Source organism: Manis javanica, chromosome 4, assembly GCF_040802235.1.
Source record: "Manis javanica isolate MJ-LG chromosome 4, MJ_LKY, whole genome shotgun sequence".
Lineage (NCBI taxonomy): Eukaryota > Metazoa > Chordata > Mammalia > Pholidota > Manidae > Manis > Manis javanica.
Window position 1 is genome coordinate 127120705 of NC_133159.1, and position 18917 is coordinate 127139621.

The 18917-nt window shown below is 44.9% G+C and overlaps 1 protein-coding gene across 1 annotated transcript; it reads right to left on the bottom strand.

Moving 5' to 3' along the window:
• Positions 1–648: 648 nt before the first annotated feature.
• On the bottom strand, positions 649–17220 carry LOC140848607 (WD repeat and SOCS box-containing protein 1-like). Its single transcript, XM_073232873.1, is given in 9 exon segments — positions 649–2419; positions 2738–2845; positions 4454–4626; positions 6849–6949; positions 8568–8699; positions 9851–10119; positions 16403–16540; positions 16759–16859; positions 16999–17220. Coding segments are annotated over 9 exon segments (1401 nt in total). The 3' UTR covers positions 649–2262.
• Positions 17221–18917: the final 1697 nt, after the last annotated feature.

Below are 18917 nucleotides of genomic sequence, written 5' to 3' on the forward strand. Positions count from 1 at the left end.
CTGTACTTTCAAGCCATTGCCTCAGCCCATAGGCAGGCTAAGGTGTAGTCCAGCCTTCTTGGTCTTGCTGCCCTGAGGACAATGCAAACCAGTTGAATCCAAACTTCACCTCACTCATAAGCAGGTAGGGGATTTCAAGGATCAAAATTTTTTTGCCAACCTAAGATCTAGTTACAGGTCTTAAAGTCATTTTCAATCACTTTAAGTCATTTGAAATTGTGGAAAGAGCTTAGCTGCTGAGTGTGAGTGGCATTTTCTATGTTCACATGGGAAACTAAAATAGGAAATCAAATTAGAACATAAATAGTATCTTGCTGGTTCCCCAAATGATACGCTTGTGGCAAAGAATAAGAGAGGGAGCAGCCAGTCTTTTAAAAATCACTGAGCTAGAATCTGACTGTCAGTCACCAACCACACATTCCCTTCCTTCCTTTGGTCAGTCTAAAATGTTATTGCTACCATTTTCTTCTCAACAAATGGAAATTTTTAAGTGTGTTTCTACTTTACAAATTCTGTGATCTTTCTTTCATCTTCATACTAGTTTTCATGGGAAAGGTACCAAGCAAGTCTGGCCTCAGAGAATGTTATCTTCCAAAAATGCTTTTTTAACTTGATCAGATATGTTGAAGAGTAAATAATTTAATGGTGTGTAGAGTAATGGTATTTTATTATCACTTAAAAATTATAAAGCAGATATAAAGTAAAATGCAAAAAAGAAATCACATCAGGTTTGAAGACAAGATGCTTCTATGCTTCTTTTTGTAAAACACAAGTGACTCCCTAGAAGCAACTTAGGCAGATTTTCCACTGGCTTTCAAATTTATGACCTAAACTCTTGAACAGAGCCAATTATGAGAACTGCCAAATAACTCCTTAATGGAAACAAGTTAAGTCTTCAAGAGCATGCACGACTAATAAAGTTTTGCTTATTTTGTCTCTCCAAAGGGCCCACACCACTAGATTTTTCTTATGGCTGCTGTACCCAGATAGGTTTATTGTAAGCAGGTAAGAGAGTCCCTTAATCTTTTTTCTTCTCATTATTTTCCTTTCTTTCTAGAGCTTTTCTATGCTTTTAAGGTAAGCATTATTAACAGTTCTCCCAGAACCACTGTAAAGTTGTTGAACTCATAAAGCATTAACTCTGAAGGAGTGTGCTATACTTGTGCTACTTATTACCCTTACTTAATTTGCTTGCGGTGCTCCATCAGTCTTACAGAGAGCATTAAACCTTCCAACATATTTAAGGAACATTTGCAAGAGTGGGGTTGTTTTTTTACAACTCTTCAATTAAAAAACTCAATAAAAATATGTACTCAAGCAATTTACATAATGCACATTCTTAGTATCTGCAGGTAAGATTAACAGAAGGCAAAAACAGATATACTGTATTGCTTCTCTTTGGCAAGTCACCAATATTATCCACTTCAGAAACATCTCTTATGTGTAAAAAAAACAAAAGTAACAAGCAAAAAATAATGCCTTAAAATAACTGTCCCTTAGCACAAACAATATATGCAGTAATAATGCAGTAGATGGATTTTTCCAATTGACTAAATTCGTAATACCTTATACCACTGGGATTAAAGTAGCAAGCTCTTTCCAAAATTAAGGTCCATAGCAGTAGTTGTGGGGTAGGGGGAGAAACTCCTTTTCTAGGTATATCTTGACTCTCTTTTCTATTTAATAATGTTACATTCAAACTCTACCCCTCAGATGCCATTCCTATAGAAAACTATCTTTTCCCTACACAAAAACTGTGTTTTCTTGCAGGTCAGTTGTCTAATGAACCCCCTCCAACCAAATACGCATTTTATATGAGGCAATTCAGCGTTCTTACGTCAGTATTTACTGTCTCACTCAGTGTCCATGAAATTAAAAAATTTCTTCCATTTGGACACTTTCTTGCATTTTACAGCAAAGATACATATGTGGCTCTATTGAAGCAATATATCCATGTTGGAACTAAAAGTTAGAAAAGCAAAAGAAGGGTCCATTCAACACATAGCAGCTTATACCTAAATATATACATGTATGTATATGTTTTCACAGTTAAATTTTAGAAAAAAATTTACAGTTGATATGTTCAGAAATATCTCCTATAGTCTATAAATAATATTTTAAAAGCTGAACTGATCAAAATGCAGTACAAGAAAGTATCCAATTAAATACATCTTCTAAACCTTGAAAAAGTTATTTGAAGTCAGTAAAGCTTGAGGTTTGTGAAAAATATGTCCTGTCAGTCCCTACTACTGGGGAAGAAGACTAGTCTTCTAAATATGATAGGAGAGAAACTCCAAAACTTTGGAAGGAATTGGCAGCCCCTGGACTTCTTGAGTGGACATCACTCTCCGGATTGACATGCGACATAAATGTTGAAGGCTGGGGACTTGCCCCAAAATACACGCTTCCATCATGTGTCCTAAACAGAAACAAAAAATCACAAGCTCAGTCACCCAATTACATGTATTCCAACATCCTGCAGCTCAATTTAAGGCTAGGAATTAGAGTCACAAACTATACATTAAGACTTAATTAAGGAAACCTAACCAATGATCTCCTTTATAATCCTATTATATATGATAGTATGTAATATTATAACACTATATGATATTATGTCATACAATAATAGTACTATAAAGAACCCTTATGGAAGATCTACAGACAATAAAATACTGGTTACTTTGAATAAAACTACCTTAAATTGCCTCTTGAAGAAAGTAGAAAAAAATCAACTTACCCTGCAGCTAAAACACTGCCATTAGTAGAAATGGCACAGCAAAGACCATTGCTCAAAGGTGCAACTTGCACTGGATGATCTTCACCAATTCTCCAGAACCTCACCATTCTAGAAAGGAAATCAACTGTCCAGTGAGTATCTAGTAGGATATTTAAGGTAAAAGCAACTTTCAAAATTCATAAAGAAATGCCACTCAGTTCTGAGTCCCAAAACACACACACACACATACACATGCATGAATCACTGCTGCAAGCAATTACTCTAGCATGCTTTATAGAACATTTTATCATCTACACACACTGATAATTTGGATCAATTCAAACTGAGATTATAATGAAGGGCTGCCTTCCCTTCCCAGTGCTCAGATCTATAATGCTCACAACCAGAAGCTTTCTTTCTTACACTTAAAACACAATCAGTATCTGATCTGTTTTACTCTCTTATCAAGACATTTATAAAGCTTTTTCACCTAGGTAGAGTATGTCTAGAAACAGCAGACAACTGAAATTCAGAATCTATCTGAGCAAACAGGAAAACAACCACTACTGGTAAATAAATAAGAACTCTCCCTTGTATGTTTGCTAACATTCTGGAAAGAAGATAATGAGTCACTTTCAGAACTGATGTGACCAAATTGCTTAATGCTTTATCCATGGACGCTGTATGATAAAAGCATAAAATGGAAAGGCTACATCTAGCTTCTGCTTCTTGTTAATAAGCAGCAAATCTCACTCATGTGACATTTTATTTTTTAGTTTCAATTGCAGTGGATACAATGTACTCCCATTTTACCATTTATTTCATTTTGAAAAAGACCTTCTGCTTCAACCTTTATATTACTGAAAAAAAAACCTATGAGCTGCTGTAGAAGTAATTAAAAATTTCCCCAGCCTGCCTAAACAAGTTAACAAACAAGGAACACAGGAAAGGCATACATTATCTTTTGTTTACATGGATACTACTGAGGCTGGTATTCTTTAAGATACACCATCTCCCAAGGTCTTGTCTAGAGAAAAGACATTAAAACTGAAACTGCAGGAAGGGCTTTGTTTTTTTAGCCTAAAGAATGTTTTCATTAAGTAGAAGGATGAAAGGAAATCTTTTAGAAGACAGTAGTAAACATGTCAAGCTATAATTTACACACTTACTTATCATCAGCAAGGCTTGCAATATACAGTCCATCATGACTAAAAGATACAGATAGCACCTATCAGTCATTTGCTCCTCCAGCAAATATTGGAGTGGGTGGAGGAAACAGGTGCCTGGGGTCAAATGTTTTCAGTGAAATGAGAGCCACTTCAAGAAACAAAACTACCCAGGTACAAAGAATCTATCTTAGAATAATGCTTAAATTAAAGGGGCCTTAATGAAGACAACTGAGAAGACTGAATAGAGTTGAATTACAAGAATGGGACTTCAAAGAATTACTAATCTCCTTTTTACAATGTGTTAAGACACTAAGATGAAGTCCAACTTTAGTTTTAACTATTTTTCCTCAACACGTAACTCTAATTACCACCTCCACAGTTGTGTATTGTTAAATAACAAGATCTGTATCAAGAGAGACAAAGGCTTAAATAATACCAAAACTTTTAAATTATGAGAGAATGTAATTTTAGGTTTCAAAATGTGATTCCATCATTCATGTGACCTCTTAAAAGCTATACTGATAGGAAAAGATGAGTTACAGACAAAAACAATTTGTGCTGTGCCCACCCCAATTCCATCAGAATGTCTCCAGTGTGTGGATTCCAGATATACACTCGAGTATCATAAGATGCAGTAGCCAGCAATGCTCCGTCAGGAGAAAAGTCGCAAGCTACCACATCATGGTGGTGTCCTTCAAGTTTCCGTATCATGGTGTATTTCTCCATATTCCACAGGAAGACCTGCAATAAAAAAACAAATGTTACAGCTCCATTCAGACACACAGAGGACAAAAATGGCACATCTTAAACTAAAATGGCTAAATTTAATTAAGATATTAAATTAAACATTACAAATTATGAATAATTTTAAAATATGCTCAATGTCATAGATTTAAAAAATCAGTCTTTAAGTTAATTAAATAGACATGCAAATTCTATTTCAAGTGTTTCTGTTAAATGTTAATTTAAAAAATAAGCCTAAACATAAAAAAGGCAATGCAATTTAACCACAAAGTTATACTGAAATCCATTTATTCCAAAAACTAATTAACTAAAATATACAGAAATAAATAGGGTTAAAGTACTGCAAACCCCCTTCTTTTGTTTTTCCAGAAACTACCAAATTTTTAAAAAATATACAGACAGAAAATGTAAGGTTAACAAATTGTTACTCCATTGGCATCTCCCTTTGAGATAATCACTTGTTTACAGTAGGCTTGGGTCACCAACGTGAGCCTAGGAAGAGAAACAGATACTGCAAGCAAAGAGAATTTTCACAGCCGAATGAAATTTCTCTGGCAAACAACAAGGATGTTTAAACCACATTACAAAATGAACATGCTAATTTATGAAAATAACACAATTAACATTCTGTGTGTCAAGATTTGCCAATCTTATTTTTCCCAAACTGACCACAGTCATTAGTCATTGTAAGTATAAAACATTTAAATAACTTTAGTACAAGTTCATATAGATTTAGATTCTAAATATCAGTAGTTAGTTAGACTGTGCAGAATAGCTCTAAATAGGATTCTAATGTTTACTTCAGTCTGTTATATTAAATGTGAGCTTTGAGGTTTAGAACAATCCTAATAAAGACAGTCTCTCCCCTTGGAGTAAAGCAATCCATTTTGCTACTTTTTTCTGCACAGATACAATATACATTATTTCCAAAGAAAAATAAACACAAATTTTAAAGTGGATCAAAGACTTAAGGTATCTCTAGCATCTCAGAGAATTCCAAAAAACAGCACAGAGAAACCATCTGAAAGCCAATTACATTAAATTAAATTGGTTTCACATTTCAGACTCCCAATTCTATCAGACTGGAGATCAATTTACTCGGAGGAATCAGTGGGTTTCACTGTGGGGCAAATTATTTTTAAAAAGAAAAAAGGAAAGAAAGAAAAGCAGGAAGTGGACATCAACCAGCACCTGTGTACGTACAGTATACCTTGCAGCCGAATGCAAGGTTACTTCATCCTACGGTAAAGGTCGCCCCAGCCCGGTAGCCAGAGATGCCACTCTTTCTGCCCGGCTAACACCATTGTGCGCCTGTGTGCAAGTGGTGCCAGCATAACCTCAATCATACCAATATTGCTGCCACCACCTGTGACAGGGAAAGCAAGAAGCATATGGAAAACACACAGCCTAAAATAGCAATGTCAACATCTAGCTTTGCTGTTCTTACGATTTTAAAGAACTGGTTTTTTTTCTAAACTTCCAGCATTTGCAACTATCACTTTAACATACTTCTTGGCTAAATAAAATGCATTTTAACCAGCGTCCACCCCCCATTAATTCCAAGTGTATTGTGATCATCACATGTATTTGGACTTAACCATTTTCATAAATACCTTATGCTAGTAAGATCTCTTTATATTAATTCAGAGCTGCTAGACAACTAGAGTTCATCAATAAGCATACTCTTCATAGGAGTCACTTTATACCTTATCTACAGGTATGCTATGTATGACAGACCCTATTAATTTCATCTATAATTCACTCTAGGACATACATGAGTGCTATTTTTATTCTTACTGCATTTTTAAGTTACTCTTCAGCTAAATGTCCAGGACCAGCTGGGACTCAAAACTTTTAAAGAGCAAACTGGACAAAAAAAAATAGAACAACAGAGAAGAAAATAATTAGCAAGGGATGTCTTAACATTAGGACTAGATCTCTTATAGAGCACATAAACTTTTCCTAGATCTTAGAAAAAAATTAATTTGACATGTCCCTTATTTTATGAATATCATCTCTAACTAAAGGCAATCCAACTTCTCACTTCACAATCCATAACTGTATTTCTCTTAGGCAAATTCTCCCCCATCATGAAATAAAACATTTAAGATATTCATGACACCGAGCACAGACTTAATAGGTTACTTAGATTTAAAGTGATTATGCACACATTATTGTAATTCAATTCACAATGAATGTACAAGAACTCTGGCACATACTGCTTTACTGGCTCCCACTGAACACAGCATAGAAGAGTCAGGAGAGAATACGCAGCTATACACCCAGTTCTGGTGGCCCCTCAATATTTTCATCACGTTTCCTGACAAAAATGAATACCAAATAGAATCCACATTAAATAAGTGGCATTTCAAAAGTGGCAGAATCATAGAAACACAAATTTCAATAGAGGCAATGATCTAATGAAAACAAGGGTTGGCAATATATGCTAGTTGATTAATTTTTTAACCAAAGTTTTATTGGAATATAATCATGCCAGTTTATTCATGTTGTGCTACGATGGCAGATTAGGGTAACTATGGCAGAGATAGGCTGGTCCACAAGCCTGAAATATTTACCATTTGGTCCTTTAAGATAAAGTTCACTAACCCTTCATCTACAGAAGACAGGATTCTTTTAGTCTAATCCCCTTATTCTACAAATGAACGATCTGGAACACCACAAGGCTGAGACTTTATGAACATCTTCAAAATGCCTTTTTATCCTTTTTCTTTTTTGATAACCTACATTCCACTCCAAAGCACACAATTATGTCTAAGAATTTTTAAATACTTACTGACTGCCTACTATATGCCAGGGACTGAGCACACAGCTTGTGAATAAGGAAAAGCTCCCTACTCTTTTGGAGCTAAAAGTTTACTGAGCCTACATTCTTAAAAGACATGCACACAGCTAAAAACATGTGGAGAAAGAAAGTACCACTTGATATGTAAAAGAAAATAAAATTTTAATTATCAAACTGTTTTAACTGTTGGAATCTCTTCACCCCTTCGCAGCTGAGCAATCAGAGAATGGATAAAATGTAGTTGAGGCACCTCATGGTTTGGTAATATATTAGTGCATTGTTTTATCAGGCAATGTCACTACCCATCAGCTGTAACAAGTCTCCAAATCTGAGGATTTTATTCCCTGCTACATTCCATTTAAGCTACATTACCCTTAAGCAGGCCTGTCCATCTCCACCCTGAGGCTGTTAGAGTAGTAGCTGATTTTATTTAAACATACAGTTTTAGTTAAAACTATGAATTTTTTCATTAGAGGCTGAGAAGGTGGAAGCAATGCTCACCTTGGTCCTCTCAAACAAGGGACACTCCCCAAAACTTTGTAAGCATCACAATTAAAAAGAAAAACCTGAGTACTTGACACACTAATGTACCTTTAATTATACTGGAGGGCAAATTCTTTTACTTTTTATAAGATAATTTGTTGTTTAACCTATCCAACTTACTGTTATGTTTATTAGCATTTACATGTTACAAATTCTGGTGTGTAAACCGTTTTAATCTAAATTTTATTAGAGTACTAAATTATAGTTTGTTACTTCAAAATCTACTTAAATTTTCACTAAGCAAAATGACAAAAGTTAATAACCCTCCCTAGATAAAAGGAGATAAATTAACAGAGACCAGTTCATATGAAACCCCAAACTGATCCAGATTTTGTCCTTAAATGGTTTATATACATCTGTGTCATTAGTTTCTGAATAATATCAGGCTGTTTAACCCCTGGCTCCTATTCTGGGTCACCTTTATGGTTTCATCTGATCTATACAGGGAATGGGACTAAAGGATTAAGCATAGAAAATGAAACTTTGATCATATACCACTTTTAAAATCAAATGCCCCAGACGATCCCAGATACCTCTCAGCAGTTATATGAAGAAACTCATTCTTTTTCAAAGCCTGGAAAAAAAGACATACCATCATCTTTCAGGTCCCACACTCTCAGAGTTTTGCCTCTTGAGGCTGACACTAGGATCAAGCTCCCATCTGGAGCAAAAGTTTAATCTCTCACCACTTCAGTATGATCTACCAAGTTAAGAAGGAGTTTTCCTAAATGCAATAGAAGGGGAGAGAAGACAATGTTAATCATTTTCATCAGCTTCTATTTCTTAAAAACAGGGTTCCTCACCATTAAAAAGAAATGAGTAGGAATACTTGGGCATCTCCACTTGGGCATCTCCTTAGTTTATCAAGTATTACATGACTTATTGTTAGTACTTTTATTATTACCTTTGAAGATTCTCTATTTACACTATTTTAAAATGGATTGTTTCCAGGATAGTAAAGCCTAAATTTATTAGAAAAGTTAAAATGGAATTATGGTAATGTAAACAAATTCCTGGATCAAGTCCATTTTATATCAAGAAAACAAATGATCATTTTCTAATTACATAGTATGACTTAAAAAAAAACAATTTTTTTCCTTTTTTCTTTTCTTTGGCCTGGATTACTAATGGACTGTGAAACTCCCCAAAAGATATCACAATAACCTAAAATTTCAACATAATTTCTGCAAAGTGTACTTTAGTCATCTAATATTGTACATTTTATATTCTATGAAGATCTATGTGCTTACGTTAAGTATTTTTCAAGAATCCAATCAAATTTACTGACTCTATCCACACTCAATGTTAGTATCACTTGCTGTACTGTAATGCACATATTGCTATATTGCTCATTTCAAACTGTCCTTCAAATTTCATACTGCATGCTATCAGCCAGAAGCTGTTTTAGGTGGTGAATAACATTTATTTTAATTGCCCAAAGAATTTAACTTCTCAACCTATCCAGTTAAACTTTAGGTACAATGTCACTAAAACCTTCCAAAGGTTAGATAGTGACTGCTGAAAACCAGATTTGCCTTGAAAACCTCCACAATAACAATCTTTGAAAAAGCACTTAAGAGAACACCTTGCTATTTGAGTCATAAACTAAATTGCTAGTTTATAGGTGATAATTATCTAAGCACTCCTACATGCCCTTCCTGCTATAACACACTCTAAAGAGTGATTAAGCAGCAAGAACTCTATTTTCCTGAATTAAAACCGTGAGCTGAAGATGCTATTCAGGCCAATTATAAATATTCACAGCACCAATTCTTCCTTTTCAGTAAGTTAAAATCCTCAAATCATATATTCTAGTGCTATGAGCAATGTCCTGCATCACAAAACAGGTTTGCTTTTAAAACTATGACTCTATACCTGTATATACATCCCATATTTTGATATGCCCATTGTTTAACCCTGTGGCAAGGAGTCGCTGATCTTGTCCAAATCTGAATCGATGCCATTCTATATTTACACAGCAACTCTGTTTTTCTGGAACTGAAGATCCAAAAGCAAGACTCCAGACTGTATCACCACAGTCTATGATATGTTCACGAGGCTTATTTTTTTGACCACCATCACTATTTTGTCTTGACAATCTTAAACTGCTTGAATTGATGATATTCTTGGTGCCATGCAGAAGACTAGAATGGAAAAAAGGTCAGATTGAAATCTAGGTACTATTTACTCTGGACTCCTATGGATACTAAATGATAACAAATGTTTGTTAAAATAACAGAATCCTATAGATGGGAAGAGGAAAAGTTGCTTTTAGCTATGACAAAATAAAGTCAGATCAGAAGGGCATGATAGAATAAATTCAGATCAAAAGAAATTCTCTGGCTGAGAAAAAGTTTCACAATAAAATGATTTATAATTTATTTTTTTAAAATTTTTCCTCAAAACCACTATATTAGAGCTCTTAATTAATATAAGGATAAAAAAGCAAAAATAAAAATAAAAACAATAAAAATCCAGTAACAACATATGTGAGGCTGACACCAGAACATTACCTTTAAAAAAAATAATAATAATAATCAGTAGTTTAACATACTTTCTAGGCCTAACATAATACATTATGAGTACTTTTATGAATCTAACCATGAAAGTCGATTACATTCAAAAGAGCTGGGAAAGATTAAATTTAGTGTTCAATACATTTTACTAAAACTTTTCAACAAATATTGACACTCAAATAAAAAAAGAGGGTCTATAAATAGATAAAAAAGTTACATGATCAATGCACCAAAAATACACTTGCTTCTGGCCCAGGGCCAGGCTCCCCAGCAGCCCCCAGGGCTGTGGGAAGGCCTGCAAGGTGAGTCCTACAACGTCTGGGCAGAGGTGGCCATCCTGCCTCTAACTGTCAGACCCTGGGGCGGTGTCTCCTTCCTTAGAAAGGGGCCTCTGAAGGTGAGACTGTTCTCCCTTGTCATACAGGTCACTCCCCCAGGTGCTTCTCTTTTTCAGAAAAGCTTGGAGGTTGTCACTCAAAATAACTGATGGATTCTGTTTAAGGGTTGGCCACTTCTGAGGCTGTGTCCCTTGGGAGGGCCTGTGGTGAACGGTGTCCTGGCTGCCTGTTCTCTCGCAGGCCCAGGGGCCTGTCCTGTAGGGTCTGATGCTGTTCAGACCTGGATTCTTGGGTGGAATCTGGACCCTTTTGAGTGTCATACCATTTATCCAGGTGACCTTGGGCCTAACACTCTTTCAACCCTAAGGACCCTAAGAGATGCGCCCAGGAAACAGAGGTAAGCTGAGGAATTCTGCCAGCAAGCACACACCCTGCCCACTACCTCCCATGGGAACAGAGCAGGAAAAGTCATTCAAGAGAAGAGAGTGACCAGTTTCCCATCCTCACAGGCCAAAAGGGTGGGCAAGAATGCAGCAAGAAGGCTGTGAGTTTGAAAAGAAGAACTTTCCAAAGGCAGATAATTTAGTCAAAAAGGGATTTTCTTCAATTACCTTTTCTTCCCCTTTTCACATTGAATTATTCATTTTTGCCTTCATTCATTTGCACAAGCATTGAGTAATCCAGCTAATTGCTTCCATTTTCCACTTCATCCTGCTGGGTCCTCTGCCAGCCATCAGGGCCTGGGGTGGAGGGGTGTGTGTGTGTTGGGGCAGGGGAGGAATGAGAGGCGCAAACACCACAGGGGACAGGAGATAACGACCTTGAGACTCAGCCTGTGTTCTGACAGGGGCTTGTCCTGGCTGCACCTGTCTCAGCACCCCCTCCCCGAGATCTGCTTGGTACAGGGGCTAGCAGAGTGTTGGCACTCTCTGATTATACCACCCCATCCTTGGGGAATGCAGGAGTATGGCATGGCCAGCTGAATTGATGATAAGGAGGCCCACTTTTCATTTAAAAAGACAGAGAAGGAAAACAGAAAAAAATTTATTTTCTTAAAAAAATAAACCCCACTTTTCATTTAAAAAGACAGAGAAGGAAAACAGAAAAAAATTAATTTTCTTTAAAAAAAACCCCACAACTGGTTGTCTAATCTCTTATTAAAATTTCATACTGAGTACTGGCAAGGAAGAAGTAAGGAGACTCTGGGGAGGGAGAATTGTATCCACTTGTTGGCATCTGCTGTGGGCATCGGTGGAGGGAGGCGTGGGACGGAGAACATAAGTGAGGAACCCAGGGCTTCTCCATCATAAAACAGGAGAGCTGGAGGGGGCTTGGCGAGCATCACCGTCTCTCACTTGGCAGAGGAGGAAAAGACTTAGAGAGGGAGGTGGCATTACTGTGGCTGTGCAGCAGGCCGAAGACAAAGTCAGGATTTAGAGTCCCCGGGATACAGGAGATGGGAGTCCAAATCCTGCATCCTGGGGCCTCTGATTCAAACTGCCTTAAATTTCAGAATCTGGGCCTTTTTCTCATCTCCTGAACTAGACTTGAGCACATGAAAGGGAGCTGAAGATCAGGTCCCGAACCCCCTCCACATTCTCTCTGTAGTGCTTGGCAAGGTTTATTCGTGCTAGTGGTGACTGACTGTCTTGACAGCCAGGGACCCAAGGCTAGTGTTAAGCCAGAAGCACACTTCTGGATGAAGCCATAAAGACAGCAGGTAACAGACCTGGTGAATCTCTGCTGAGGGCCCTGGAGCAGACTGCCGACCAGGAACCCCCTTTGGGCGCTGGTGCTGGTCCTGGCTCCAGAACCAAGTGGCAGGATGACCGTGGCCAGTCCCTTTCCCTCTCTGAGTGTCTATTTCCTTCTCCCCATGAAGGCTGGATTCCGTGATCTGTGATCTCTTTTAGTTTCAGCGCTGCGGGTGGACATCATTTTGTGTAAGGCAGCCAAGCAAGCGCCTTCCCCCAACACACAATCACCTTTCTGGTGATCAGAGCTGGTGCCTCTCAGGGTCTCCGTTTCTGCGGCATTGCCAGCACTCACTACCAGTCTGAAGCCTGGGGTCTGTCAGCTCCAGACAGCCCCCAGCAAGGGCCTTTTCAAGAGCTCCCTTTTCAATTGAAACTGAGAGGGCCCCCCCAATATAGAATTGCATTCCCACCCCATTCATTTCTCCTAAGCACTTATTATGTGTCAAGCACTGAGGAGGGGGACAAAATCAAGAAGACATGGCTCTTGCCCTAAATGCAAGTAGGCGGGTATCAGGAGGAATGCACGTATAAACATGCCATGCAAACCCTTCATACACATGCACTACAGCCCATGAGGTTTGCTAGAAAGACAGCATGAAGGGCCAAGGTAGCACCGGAAGGAAATCAATTACTTCTGTCGGAGGCTGGAGGATGGTGAGAGGCCAAGGGATAATCTAGGCAGACTCCCTGGAGGAGGTGGTGTTTGGGTTGGGCTTTGAAGCTGAGTAAGGATTTCTGGAGGCCAGCAATTCCAGATGGAGAGGCTGGTAGGTGCTGAAGCAGAAAGGCATGAAAATGAGACAGGCAGTACTTCATAAGAGGCATGGAGGATGGAGGGAGGGCAGTACCACAGAAGTGAAGATACAGATTGAGACAAGATCATAAAGGGCCTTTGGCACCGGGGAGTGGAGGGTGCATCCTTGATCCTATAGGCAATGGGGAGCCAGTACAGGTGACCTAGTAGGTGACTAGACAGTTGACATATCAATTCTCCAACAGATTAACCACCCACCTACCCTCCGAAACTCCTATATAAAATAAAAATGCAGCAGAAAGCCTCCCCAAAGATGACATGCAGGAAGGTGGTCTTCTGAGGTGTTCTCTGGCAGAAGCCTCAAGTCTGGGACCAGTGCAGGGGCTGCCATCCCACAGGCTGTGCTGGGCCCTGCAGTGGAGTGGGGTTCTGTTCACACATGGTATCTGCCGGCAGTCCTGGCAGAAAGTGAGAAGGGGTGGGATGGGCCAGAGGCCACACTGCTTGTGGAAGACAGGGAACAAGAGGGAGGGAGCCCAAGGTCACCCTGCCCGATGGCGCCGGAGTCAGATAGAAACCCAGGCTATTTGGCTTCCAGTCTGGCTGTGTGGTCGGAACCTGTGGCCTCAGGAGACTGCCAGGCATAAAAAAACAGCAACTGTTCCCCCATGCCAGCATCTTCAAAGAGCCCAGAAATCCCAACCAGGAGTCAGCTGGCAGTGGGCCTAAACCATGTACCCTTTTCTTGATAGAGGGAGGGTGGGTGTTGGCAGCTCTGAAGGAGGAAGGTCTAGGAGAGATGGGACTTAGGGGGGAGGAATTTCCTTGATTCTGGCCTTATCCATCTTCGGGGTGGCAGGGGGGGTGGTTTCCTAAGCTTTGAGCATCTGTTGGCACCCTTCCCTGGAGAAGGGGAGACTGAGGCACTGAGGCATGGGATGGGGACTCAGGGAAGGATCCTGGAAAGGGTGCCAGAGGGACAATCAGGAGGGGAAATGCCTGCTCAGTGGGCATGATGACCTCAAATAGCTTCTTTCTGATCACCAGCCAGCCCTGGGCTGTGCATGTACTGGGAGCTGTGCTAATCACAGGCTGTGTACAAGGACAGTGATGAATAAGCCCGCGGTTCTGTCTCCACCACTCCAGGCCTAACAGGGCTCAGAGAAGACACTGACATCTAAGAAGAGAAGGAGGCAGATTGCTAACCCTCCAGAGAAGCAGTGCCAGGACAGCAAGGCCTGACCAGAGCTGGGTCGTAGGAAGCAGGCAGGATTCAAGCAGGTGAAGGAGGAGAAAGGATGTTTAATACCAGGCTGAGGGGTCAGGAAGCTGGGCAGTGGAAAGCTAATGAGAGCATCTGAGCTGCCCTGAGGTGGGGCCATTGGGCTTTCAGACTGGAATTCTGGCAGCAAAGTGCAGGAGTGGCAGAACCCTGCCTAGAACCAGCCAGGCTGGGTTTCCTCCTGCTAGGTGCCCAAACTCCCTGCTCACCAGGGCTGGGTCACAAACGCAGAGCCCCTGACGTTCCAGGGCACACATGTACACAGCCCGCCCCTCCACACCCTCCCTACCCTCAGTGCCCTTGCGCAGGCAGGGGAGACTTCTGGTTCCCAGCGGCACTCCTCTGTCCTCCCACCCCACCTTCCCTGCCCATTCTTCTGATAAAGAACTGAAAGCAAACACACCCCTCCACCTCCTGCCCCTCGGGAGTCGCCCCCAGCTGGGAAGAACCAGTATACCCTAGAGGGAGGCCTGCCCGTTGCCCACACCATCCTAGTCTCAGGACCCCCGATTCCCAGAGCAGATCCCTTTCCTTATTCTTTCAACCTGGAGAAGGCGCCTTGGTCAGGGAGAGAGAGGCCGCTGGTTAGAGACCAAAGGTGCGCCCTTGGTGGGCTTGGGCAGGTCCCAGGGACTGTGCTGATGTGGGCAAAAGCTGAGCACGACACATCGCGGGACCTCCACCTGTGCGGAGAGAGCAGCCGCCCCTCCATCTAAGCCCCTCACCAGACTGTCCAGGCTCACCCCTCAGTGTGGGACAACGAAGCCGACCAACCCTTTGCTGGTCGGGAAAATGTGTCCCAGGCCTGCGGGTTCCATGTTGTGCGCGGGGCAGAAGACCTCTCTTCTCCATTCTCCCCGTCACGCAGCTCTCTCCCATCCCCTCCATCAGGGCCCCTCGCCTCCTGGAGCTTGCGGAAGGCCTGCTGCAGCTTCCTTCCGTCGGATCTGATATCCCAGTCCGGGGGGCTGTTTAGAGACCCTCTGTCCACCGCCCCATCCCTGCTGTTCCACTGCCTAAGCGCCCCAGCCCGGGCCCCTCCCTCTCCTACCCCCTTTGCAGCGGAGCCCGGGGCGAGCCTAGGGAGCAGACCCAACAGATTGCAGAACGCTAGAGCGCTGAGCCGCTTCCTCCGCTCGCCGCCCGTCGCCCGGCCTGCGCCCGCTGCCCAGACCCCCGCCCTCCGGGCTCGGCTAAGCCGGCCATTTAGATGCAGCTCACAGGACGGCGGGCGGGCGAGCCGCCGGCTCCCCAGGCCCCTGTCAGTCCACTTCCCTTCTGGAGGACCGCCGCAGGAAGCGAGGCAGCAGGCGGCGCGGCCCCCCACCGAACTGCGCGCCAGGGCCGGGGGAAGACCCGATCCCCGTGGGCCCCAACAGCCCCCAGCCCCGCCGGTTACTGGGGTGGGAGTGGCAGAAGGAGCGGCCGGGACGCCATCTAGGAGATCTCTCGTATCCCTATAGATTTCCTGGGTGGTTACGCCCCCAGACTGAGCTTTGGACCCTTTCTAACCAGGAGAGGATAGGAGCCCCCTCACGCCTCCCCCATCCGTCGCCCTTTTCCTGGGCTGCTCTAGGTCCCCAGGGCGGGGCTCGCAGGCTCTGCCCCCTCCAAAGGGCTTGGGGGCTGGCGCCAACTTACGCTGCAGTCAGAGATGCCAAGCTGGGAGCGGGGGCTGCGAGTCGGGGGGTTGGGGGGTTCGCCTTTTTCCAATCTCCTCTGTGCCCCCTCCACGGCGCCCGCCGCATCTTCACTCTCGAATCCGCGCCGCGACACTTACCGTGGGCGAACAGCGCCGAGAGGCAGAGCAGGGCGGCTCCACCGCGGCCCGACATCCCAGGGGCCATGGCCGAGGCGCGAGCGGGCTGGGGCCGAGGGGCAACAGTCGACGTCGACTTGGCCCCAGGCTGGGCTTGGTCACATCCAACTCAGGGTGGCCGTGGCACCCGGCTTCTCTGCTGAGGCTCTGGGTGCCAGAGAGTGCAATTCTGGGACACTTAGAGGGGAGGGGGCGTCCCAGGCGTCGCCGGTTACATCCTCGGAGCTGGAGGGGGCGCAGCTCCGGGCGGGAGGAGCCTCCACCACCCCCGACTGGTGCCCCCACTGCAGAATCTGTGCGGCCAGCGGGAGCCGCACGTGCGGTCCTGGGACCCGGCGGCCACCCGCGTCTCTGGGGCTGCCTGGAGCCAAGTGCTGTGTCTTCCAGCTACGCGGCCCAGCTCGAATCCGAACTCGCTCTAGGGTGCGAGATTTCCAACACAAGCCTCAATTTCTTCTGTTTCGGTAGCAACCCCACATGGACAGCGCGGCTTCGTTCTTGCAAGAGCCCTGCAGCAGCTCCAGCATAAAAATCCCAGGTTCGGGCCATGGGCCCACCTGCAGGCCCCGCGGCGGCCTCCGCTTGGCCGGGCTGCCGGGAGCGAGGGCGGGGCGGGAGGCCTGCGTTCCCCGGACGAGCCCCGTCCGTCCGCCGCCCGCCCGCGCGGGGAGGGTCGCGGCCGGGGTGCTGGAGGCCGCCGGGGGGACGCCGGGGGCCCGGGCCGGGAGAGCGCGGACGGAACCTGCTGTCAGGTATTTACCTTCTGGTGGAGCCGACATCTGCGCCCGGGAAAGGGAGGACGGAACGCGCCCGAGAGGATCTGTTTGAGGAGAGGCTTTCCTGAGAGCTGCCTGGGCCCGGCCGTGGTATTTAAGAGATTATGGCGTCTGAAACTCACAATGTTAAAAAACGTAACTTTTGTAATAATATTGAGGATCATTCCATTGATCTTCCTAGAAAGAGGATCTCTAATTTCACTAATAAGAACATGAAGGAGGTTAAGAAATCTCCAAAACAGTTGGCTGCTGACGTAAATAGTTGGACAAGCTGTGAAAAGCCCTAATAAACAACTTAAGGTGATCTATCGCAGGAAGAAAGTTCATCATCCTTTTCCAAATCCTTGTTACAGAAAAAATCCCAGGTTCGGTGCAAATGAATAATTTCGTTTGCAAAGAAAGAGAAAATCCAGGCAACTTTAATCCATCCAGAGTAGGAAAAGTTTCCGTGCAGTGCTGAAACCGGCGACGCGGGTCGCCACCACCCTAGGCGACGCCTGGACGGAATGCCCGAGGCGGGCGGCCCGCGGCTTGTCCCCTCGCAGAGCTGGCGGTTCGGCTCCAGTGCGCTCTCTCCAGTCTCGACCAGGGCCGGGGCTCCGCACAGGCCGGCTCAGCGCCGTTTGCCCGAGCAGCGGCTCTGCTGCTGGGACTAGCGCGGTGCGGCCGGCAGGGGCTGCCCCGTGCGCATGGGGCTCGGAGAAGCAAGGTGACTGGGAAGCCGGCTAATGCGCCTGACGCGGGTCTTCCCTGCCCCGGGCGTCGACTCCAGCCTCCGGCCTTAAGCCTGTAGGACCGAGAGGAGCTCGGCCAGCCTGCCGTGGCTCCGTGCTGCCCCCCTCTCTTCCGAGGTCTCGCTGTCTCAGCAGAGGTGCCCGCTGTTCTGCCTCGCTCCTCGCCTTCCCCGGGGGGGCCCGCACAACGCTTGAACTCTGCCGGGGTTCAGAGTCTCCGACGTCTCCTTCTTCCAGCGGACCTGCGCCCTGCCCTCGGTGCAGCCGGGCATCGGCTCTCTCTGTCTCTCTGTCTCTGTCTCTCTCTCGGAGTCAGTTTGGGCGAGTGGAGCGCTGCGCCAGCCCGGGCTGCTGGCGGCGAGACCCTGGCGCCAAGCCAGGGGCCGCGGCACCCGGCGCCCGCGCAGCCCGCGGCCAGGGAGGCGGCAGCTGGTGCCTACGGGGCCAAGACGACTGGAGGTGCCGGCAGGGGCGCCGGCTCCCCATGGACATATGTCGGGGGAGAAGAAGAATCCAGGAGCAAAAGGAAGAGGAGGTGGGGGGAGCCACAGCTGCACGAAGCAGCCGCCGCCGCTGCCGCCGCCTCCTCGGCGCTCGCGCCGGCTGCTCCGTCGTAAATGACTCGAGACACACACACACACACTCGCGCTCGCCCGCCCTCCCCCCCCGTCCGGGATTCAGCGCCCACCCCAGCGGTAGCGGGCGCTGAGCCTGGCGCACTCACTCCCTTCCCCTCCCTTCGCGGTTTCCCCGTGGTCCCGGAGCGCGCGGCCCACTACTCGCGCGCCACGGAGACCACCCCCCGCCCCCGCCCAGCGCCCCAGCTCCACAGCATCCCTCCCCTGTCCACGTGTCCATTCCGCATTCCCAGCCTGGGGGCGCGCGTGGCTCCTTAATGAAACTCGGGCAAGGGCCGACCTCGCGATTCTGCTCGCCCGTGTTTTATGTTTTATTTTTCCATCCCAG